This window comes from Podarcis pityusensis, assembly GCF_964106645.2.
Source record: "Podarcis pityusensis genome assembly, chromosome: 5".
In the NCBI taxonomy this organism is placed as follows: domain Eukaryota; kingdom Metazoa; phylum Chordata; class Lepidosauria; order Squamata; family Lacertidae; genus Podarcis; species Podarcis pityusensis.
Genome location: NC_138032.1, coordinates 89,213,931 through 89,222,928, shown reverse-complemented (window position 1 = coordinate 89,222,928; position 8,998 = coordinate 89,213,931). Strand labels below are relative to the sequence as shown.

General features: G+C 44.8%; 1 protein-coding gene across 1 annotated transcript in view; it reads right to left on the bottom strand.

The window, feature by feature from the left end:
• Nucleotides 1–731: 731 nt before the first annotated feature.
• Nucleotides 732–8,998, bottom strand: part of HELLS (helicase, lymphoid specific) — a 30,770-nt gene continuing 22,503 nt past the window's right edge. Inside the window, exons 16-22 of the mRNA XM_081005468.1 lie at nt 7,272–7,355; nt 7,069–7,188; nt 6,340–6,456; nt 5,087–5,246; nt 2,261–2,357; nt 1,989–2,065; nt 732–1,229 (exon numbers count right to left, since the gene is read on the bottom strand). Coding sequence (XP_080861594.1) covers nt 1,135–1,229; nt 1,989–2,065; nt 2,261–2,357; nt 5,087–5,246; nt 6,340–6,456; nt 7,069–7,188; nt 7,272–7,355 — 750 coding nt within the window. The 3' untranslated portion in view covers nt 732–1,134. The remainder of the gene's footprint in view (nt 1,230–1,988; nt 2,066–2,260; nt 2,358–5,086; nt 5,247–6,339; nt 6,457–7,068; nt 7,189–7,271; nt 7,356–8,998) is intronic.

Sequence of the window (8,998 nt, the reverse complement as noted above, 5' to 3'; positions counted from 1 at the left end):
GCAAAAATATTGCCTCTCCCGCACCAGTGCGCTTTTCTGCTTCCCACTTTGATATCATTTACCCAAGTTTCTTGCCAGGGCTGGGGGTGTGTTGCATGATGTCTCAGAGTTCTGCAGTCTGTGGAAAGGGCTTGCTTACTTTAGTTTCCCATGGTGTGGTTTTATAAAAAGAACTGCCTGTTCCCCGTTTCCTTCTGCTTGCCTTTGTTTTTTGTTATTGCTGAAACTGAACTGTTTCTGAAGCAGTGCTTTTAAGTACTTACATTCATTCTTTTGGTGTGAAATACTATGATGCAACTCTTTTCTTCAGAATCGTGCCAAGGAAAACACACTTCTCACTGGGCATAGCAACTAATTCCGTCTTTGAGCAATAACACTAGGTACCTAGATAACAAAACATTCCACCCCCCTTCCCCCAGTGGTTTGATAGCAGATTGTTGTAGAATTGGCTTCTACCTAGAGCAGTAAGGGGAGCAACTTTGCAATTTACTTTCATCCCCGAGTGCCAAACTGGGAGCAGGAGCTGAGTTTCCCATCCTGAGGAGGTAACCCTGAATTGTCTCCCCTGCCTTGATAAATTTCTTTGGCTCTTTACTATCAGTTGGTACTTTTACACCAACCATTACTGACGAGACAGGTGTACAATTTCAAGCTGGGGGTTATTTTTTGTAGTGCTTCTAGGAGACGACTGAACACGTGGATTTGCAGTAACTCTGCTACCTTGCAAGTGCTGCTTGTTACAAAACAATTTATTTAGCAAAATTATCAAAAACTGAAGTCATACAGGTTTGGACTTTGAAACAAAATACATCGACCAAATAAAACTATAGTTGAGGGCAAGGAGTAAGCATACTGAGAAGTAAAAAAACCAAAAACTCCAAATCCTACCATTTATCAGAACTTCCACAGGAAACTACAGTAGTATTTAGCTTTCCAGTTTGTACAATGTCAGAGGATCTAAAATCCAAGGGGAGCCCAAAAGCTCTCTCTTCACATCTACACTTAGTAATGTTACATTTTAGAGCCTTATTTTCTTTCTGGAAAATGATACAACCAAAACAATAGTCTGAAATGCATTTCTGAACTCTTAAGAACAAAGCAACTGTAAGGTTACAGTCACCAGCTGCCTGTATCTCAAAACACACACTCGGTGCTGACATCTTCAGAGTTTTCTAAAACCTTGAACGCTCTCATTTTCTCTTTAAGTTGCTCAGAAGTTTTCATTTGGTCTAGGGAGAAAGAAATCAAGACACAGTTTAGAGCACCTGCCTTGAACTGGTGGATCGGGAAATTTGAGTGGGTTGTGGCCTGATCTAAGGTGGGTCGCAACAGGAGTGCTACTGTGCAAAATATATGGTGAATGATTAAGGAAAAAGTCCCCAAAATGCATGTTTGGGTTAAAAATGGGCCCTAGGTCTGAAAAGCTTGAAGATATCTGTGTTCATAAAGACTAGAGTCTCAGTAAACAGCCAGGTTGTTCTTTCAAACCAACCTAGCCCTCCTTTATAAAAAGACCATGCTCTCTGAAAGAACAGAGCCACTTTTTGTCTTGTGTAGTTTTAAACTCTAGCATTCTTTTTTTTTTTTGATAACACAATCAAACTGACAATTATTCAGTAGTAAGAATCGGATTAAGTAGCTAGGCCAAAAGTTAAGTCACGACCAATGCAGTTGTTTCTCTCCTAGCACAATCGCTGCAGAAAAAACTGCTCCTTTGTGGCAAAACCGTGCGTATATATCTGAGTTATCAGCTGCACATTTTGTGCTAAGCAACTTGCGCAGTAAAAACAGAGGAACAAAAATATTTTAAAAACAGATAGTTGGTCAGAAGCAGCAACAAACAATTGTAATTGGGGAATCCCACCTTTCCTTTAAGGAATTGTATCTCTCAGCTGGGAGAGTTCATGCTACACACACAGTTCACATTTGAAACTGGTTTCTGGAGAGAGATTCAACTGAATAGAAAAGACCCTGATATATGTACTTACCAATAAGGTCACTCCTGTCCAGCAGTAGCTCTAAATCTTTGTCAGTTATTACTTTTTCTCTTGATCCTTTAACCTCTCTACAGATGGAAAGAAAGTATATATTACTTTCAGATAGCTGAGTTCCAGTGCAACCATATTTATTTACTTGAAACTAAGCCCTGCCATTAGGACTGCAAGTCATTAAAGCATCTCCAACATACAAACCCTTCATTAAATAAGCATAATGAATTTTTGCACATAAACCAAATGGTTTCTTTGTAAGTGAGACATACCTGTCATAGTCCCTGGACTGTAGCAGCTCCATTAATTCCTTGGGGTCCAAGCAACTCTTTGACTGGTTTATTCCAAATTTCCCACCTTTAAACTGATCTTGAAGTTAGACAAGGAAAAAAAACATCTTTGAGAGAGAGAAAGCACTGCCGCTTGGGCTTTCTGACAGTATGAAGAAACATCTGGCCACAACACTGGTACAAAAGCTATTAGTTCATAAACGTTCTGTTCTCTGCACATTCCATTTTGTCTCATTGCACACAATTATGGATCAGAGAGTTTTCCGAAACATTTCCCAAACAGGTTTGCGACGTTACATTCAGTACAAGAAAACTTACGAGTAAATTGATTTGACAGGCACGTTTACGTGGTGGAAACACCATTAGATCCCAGTTGGGACGTGGGTGGCGCTGTGATCCAACCCACTGAGTCTCTTGGGCTTGGCGATCAGAAGATTGGCGGTTCGAATCCCTGCAATGGGGTGAGCTCCCGTTGCTCTGTCAACTCATCAACCTAGCAGTTTGAAAGCACACCAGTGCAAGTAGATAAATAGGTACCACTGCAGCAGGAAGGTAAACGGCATTTCCATGCGCTCTGGTTTCCGTCACGGTGTCCCGTTGCGCCAGAAGCGGTTTAGTCCTGCTGGCCACAGGACCCGGAAAGCTGTCTGTGGACAAACACCGGCTTCCTTGGCCTGAAAGTGAGATGAGTACCGCAACCCCATAGTTGCTTTTGACTGGACTTAACTGTCCAGAGGTCCTTTATCTTTAACCTAGATCCCAGTTGCTTTTCGCCAACTTGGGCAACATTCATGATGTTATACGGCAAGACCTGGTCTTGGTAACTCGTTCTCCCAGGTAGGTTTGTACAAGTAAGACCCCCTAGGATTGCAAACGTTTGATACGTGTCTTTGACCTACAAAAGGAGAAGGGCCACCGGTGCAAAATGGGTGCTTTTTATGGAAATATTCCCTCTTGGCTAACCGTCCAGGGGCTGCTGGCCAGTGGCAGCCAAAGATGGACGTGCCAACGCCCAAACATATGAAGGAAAAAGGAAGTAGAACCTCAAGCCTGTCACTGTTTCCATCAGGTGATCATTGGTTTAACGTCCTGTTGCTTTTGACACCTGGGCATAGCTATTTATAGACCCAAAGTAATAGGAAAAATGTAGAACCACCTCCCTGCTTGTTCCTGTCCATCACAACCGACACATATCCATTACGTTCCTGCATATTTTCGAAGTGCTGCCTTACAGTCAAGATTACTGGAAACTGATGCTGCCTGGATACGGCTATTTTTCTCCTTTTTACTTGCAACCTTGACTCGGCTTATCACGGAGGGATCTGAGATTTAGCTCCTTTCAGGAGGAGACTGCCATCAACGAGTCTTTTCTCTGCCCACAGAGCAGCACATCTGAAAGCCCCCGTCGCGTGTAGAATGCGCACCAGCCCTGCATCTCTCTGGCGACAGCAGGAGAGACAACGCACATGGCAAGGAGCTTGCAAGAGCCTGAGCTCTGATCTCCATTGCAATCGGACGCCACCTGTTTTCTTCTGCCTTTCAACAGCTTGGATGGTGCCTCTCACCCAACACGCTGAGTGCTAGTTAGCACCATCAAGCGGGCTACAATCTTGTGAACACAAGGCAGGTTTACTTCCAAAATTATTTTGTCTCGTGCGTCCCAGAAGCCAGGAAACACAGCAGCAAAACTCTGCTCTGAGAGCCAGTGTGGTGTAGTGGTTAAGAGCGGTAGACTCGTAATCTGGGGAACCGGGTTCGCTCCCCCGCTCCTCCACATGCAGCTGCTGGGTGACCTTGGGCTAGTCACACTTCTCTGAAGTCTCTTAGCCCCACTCACCTCACAGAGTGTTTGTTGTGGGGGAGGAAGGGAAAGGAGAATGTTAGCCGCTTTGAGACTCCTTTGGGTAGTGATAAAGCGGGATATCAAATCCAAACTCTTCTTCTTCTGCTGCTCAAGGTGGTGCAAATGGCAACAGCCCTTGTGGCAGAGCAGTGGGCAAAAGCTCTCTTAAGTGTGCGATCATTTGTTGCTCTCAACGTCAGCCGATTTAAGCCTGTGGGTTCTACCACAGTACACAATCCAATGCATAGCCAAGCAAAGTTATGTACAAGGTGTGACCGGAAAGTTCGGTGAATGGTCACGGAAATCAGGCAGCGAGAATTATCTGAATATACAATTGGCATCGGAAACCCATGAAATGCTCACAATTGTGTAAAGAGATGAAGATGTAAGGGTGGTTTAAGCGTTTCTGTAAAGGGCGGCAAGCCATCGAAGATGACCCTCAGTCTGGCACTGTCGATGAGCGGAATGGTGGCAAATGTCGACAGAGTTCATGAGTTATTGATGTGGGATCGGCGTTTGTCCGTCCAAATGATGGTGGAAGAGTTGCATATTCTGCGCGAGATTGTTACTGAGCTGTCCCACCCTCCATATTCTCCTGATCTGGCCCCACCGGATTTTTTTCTTTTTCCAAAACTGAAATTTGCACTGAAAGGGCAGAGATTTTCCAACGTTCCACACATCCAAGCTGCTGTGACGAGGGAACTGAAAGCAGTACAGAAAGAGGACCTCTCCAGAAGTTCCCAACAGTTCTATGAACGTTGTCAACAGTGCATTGTATCAGAGGGAGCCTGCTTTGAAGGCCTGTAAGGTATGTATGTACGAATATTTCTCGCTGTCTGATTTCTGTGACCATTCATCGAACTTTCTGGTCACGCCTTGTACATTTAGAGAAACCACATTCATAACTATTAGCCCAAGAAGGAAAACCTGTCAATTTTGGTAAGAAAAATGAAGTTGCTACTAACTTTTGTGGATAATCAGCTTCTCTAACTTCCTTTTGGCAGCAGCTCTCTCCACAATCTTCTGATCGATGGTGTTTGCAGTTACAAAGCGATAGACGACCACCGGCTTTGTCTGGCCTATTCGGTGACATCGGTCTTGGGCCTGGAGGTCAGACTGAGGGTTCTAAGAATGGGAAAGAAGGGAAATGAACTCCAGAGATAAAACTGACCTCAGATTAAGGGGTTTGTTTCCCCTTTTTTTGCAGGCAGTGCCAGCTTTCCCAGAAAAAAACAGAAAAAAGGTTCTAGCTTTCTGCAAGTTTGGGATTAAGGAAAAATATATGAATATATGGAGCTGCTTTATGCTGGGTTAGACCAGTGGTCCACATAGTCCATTATTGTCTACTTCAACTAGCAACAGCTAAGGCAGGCTTCTACCGTACAAATGTATTTCACACACACAAAATGTGACCCCTCCTGACTGCCAGGAATGCAGAAACCACTAAACATCTGGGGTTGGGGGGAAATGAGAAATAAGAAAAGTTTACAAAGTGCTGCTGTGGCGATGCCTGATCTGACTTGCTGCCTGCAGGCCACATGCTCCATTCTACCTAGCAAAAAAGACTAGCTGGGGTTTTCTTAATTTCACTTTTCCTGCTTATTTCAATCTGATGTAAAGTGCTGTACCTCAGCCAGAGTTGTTTAGTTCAGGTATAGGCAAACTCAGCCCTCCAGGTGTTTTGGGACTACAACTCCCATCATCCCTAGCTAACAGGGTCAGGGATGATGGGAATTGTAGTATCAAAACATCTGGAGGGACGAGTTTGCCTATGCCTGGTTTAGTTGATACAGAGATTAAAAATACATAATTGCTTGACTGAACTTTGGAATTTCTGAAACAAAATCTTCTAAGCCTCATGCCATTCCTGTGAGCTGTTTAGAAGTTGGCATGTTCCTGTAGAACCAGAACAGGCTCTTCATAGAATCTGAATTTAAGAGGGGCAGAAATATAAATCTTCCTCTCATCATGCTTCCCTGGAGAACTATTTCTCCATCTGCACCAGGCTTCGGAGGCAGCTTGCTGGGCAGTGCTGACGGCTGCCACCATAAAACACTTAACTGAGATTCCTGCATTGCAGGGGGTTGGACTAGATTACCCTCGGGATCCTTTCCAACTCTGATCCCTGAAGCCCCCCTCCCCATGTGTGTCACTCAGCATACAGCCCTTTGAGACCAGGGCCCATGACAATTTATACACGTCAACATGCGAAACATACCCAGTCACTGTCATAAATGATTACTGTGTCCGCTGCCGTCAAATTAATGCCAAGACCTCCAGCCCGTGTGCTCAGCAGAAAGATAAAAACCTCCGGATCTGTGTTAAACTTGTTTATCTGCAAATGACAAACGGTAAACACATTAGGTTAATAATGTGGTTTATGGTGCCAACCAAACACTCACTAAACAGTGAACCAACGGGGTTCTAAATCATGCAGGGAGCCTCCACGAACTGTGAAGATTCCCCAGTTCAGAAACAATCCCCATAAATCATGAAAGGCTGCAAGGATGGCCAAAGCGCTGAGCCCTGGGGACAGGACTTGCCAGTGCATCCACAGACTATGTCACACAATGACTATTGTATAAGTGAAGCACATGTTCAAAGAGGACTACAGATGTTAGTGTAAGACTTAATTTCAACTGCAATTTCATCACCGCCTCAGTTAGTCAGGACAGCTTCTACCTAAACATGTCATCAATACATTTTAAGGCGCAAGCTACCTACTGATAATAAGCAAAACACAAATAACAACTTTTCAAGCATCATCTTTGAGAAATCCCGGCACTGAAGTGGGTGGTGAGGCTGCCTCAGGCTACTGAGTTCATAGACTAAGCCAGAACTTGCTGATATTTCTAGCTAAACTCTGTTGATAAAAGTTCTCTGCTGCGATGCAAAGGGAATCTCAGAAGAGTCAAACAAACCAGGATACAATAAATTTATCACCTACGTTTTCTTCCCTCTCTGCATACGCCATGGACCCGTCTAGGCGACTGAACTCGTACGACCTCAGATAGCAATAGTCCATCAGAATATCCAACATTTTTGTCATCTGTGAGAACAGCAGCACCTGAACAGAGCAAAGATTCTTCAATAATGTGAACTCAGGTGTCCAGGCAAAAAACTTCTGGTAACACCACAAACTAACAATACCTTGTGTCCTCGTTTTTTTAGTTCTGGCAGCATGCGATCCAAGAGTAAGAATTTGCCCGAACTCTTCACTAGATCTTCGTCGACCTTGATGCAAGAACACACACGTACAATTTAGGACATTCTAATTAAATCATAGGGACGCGGGTGGCGCTGTGGTCTAAACCACAGAGCCTAGGGCTTGCTGAACAAAAGGTTGGTGGTTTGAATCCCTGCGATGGGGTGAGCTCCTGTTGCTCGGTCCCAGCTCCTGCCCACCTAGCAGTTCAAAAGCACGTCAAGTGCAAGTAGATAAATAGGTACCACTCCGGCGGGAAGGTAAACGGCATTTCTGTGCGCTGTTCTGGTTTGCCAGAAGTGGCTTAGTCATGCTGGCCACATGACCCGGAAGCCGTCTGTGGACAAATGCTGGCTCCCTCGGCCTATAGAGCGAGATGAGCACGCAACCCCAGTGTCATCCACGACTGGACCTAACGATCAGGGGCACCTTTACCTGGTGGAACGCTCTGTCACAAGAGACTAGGGCCCTGCGGGACTTGACATCTTTCCGCAGGGCCTGCAAGACTGAGCTGTTCTGCCAGGCCTTTAGTCGGGGTTCAGTCTGACTCCCTCTCCCCTTTCATAAGAACTTGCATGAAAGTGGTCTCCCAATTTTTCTCACAGGCCCATATAAGTTCAGCACAAACAGTTGGGCCTGGTGAGCATTTAAGGTCCCCAACCCTAATCAGCGGGTTGCCATCCGATTGGATTTTATTATGATCCTGATCTGATTTGAGGAGGAATTTTAATTGATTCTCTGATTTTATGTTAATGTAGTATACATTTGATGTTAGCCACTCTGAGCCCGGCTTCGGCTGGGGAGGGCGGGATATAAATAAAATTTATTATTATTATTATTAATAAATCATATTTGCATTAGAAGCAACTAGCTTCGCACGAGGAACCTGTGGCCCTCTAGTCACCTGTTGGACTCCAACCCGCAATGGTCCCTGATCAGCACGGCAGGAGTAATGGGAGATGCAGCCCATCGGAAGAGCCACAGCTTCCTCAACTCTGCTTTCCATAACAGCTTTCCCTGCTCTTCTGGCAATGATGTTTGTAAATATGCTGCCTTCATTTCTTCCAAAACATTTCATCAAGCAATAGCGTCACTGGTGAACAGCTAAAAAGGACAATTTGAACTCACTGCCCCTTCCTCTCCCATCCTCTGCCCGGTGGTTCCAGGGTTATTTACCCCAGAAGGTTTTATCCCCTTGTTGGCAGGCCTCAAGAATGGCACCAGGAAAAGAGCCTGGAGTTGGAAAAAAAAGCCTCTGAAGTCTAAACCACCACCAATAAAAGCTATGTATAAAACACAGTGCACTGTTTGAATGTTCTTCTAACTGGCCCAAAATTATAAGAAATGTTGAAGAAAGTATCGAAAAGACAACCGACTGAAAGTTAAATGCTGAGATGTTTGAACCTTCCAATAATAAAGGTAAAGGGAACCCTGACCATTAGGTCCAGTCGTGACTGACTCTGGGGTTGCGCGCTCATCTCGCTCTATAGGCCGAGGGAGCTGGCGTTTGTCCGCAGACAGCTTCTGGGTCATGTGGCCAGCATGACTAAGCCGCTTCTGGTGAACCAGAGCAGCGCACGGAAACACCGTTTACCTTCCTGCCAGAGCGGCCCCTATTTATCTACTTGTACATGACATGCTTTCCAACTGCTATGTTGGCAGGAGCAGGGAC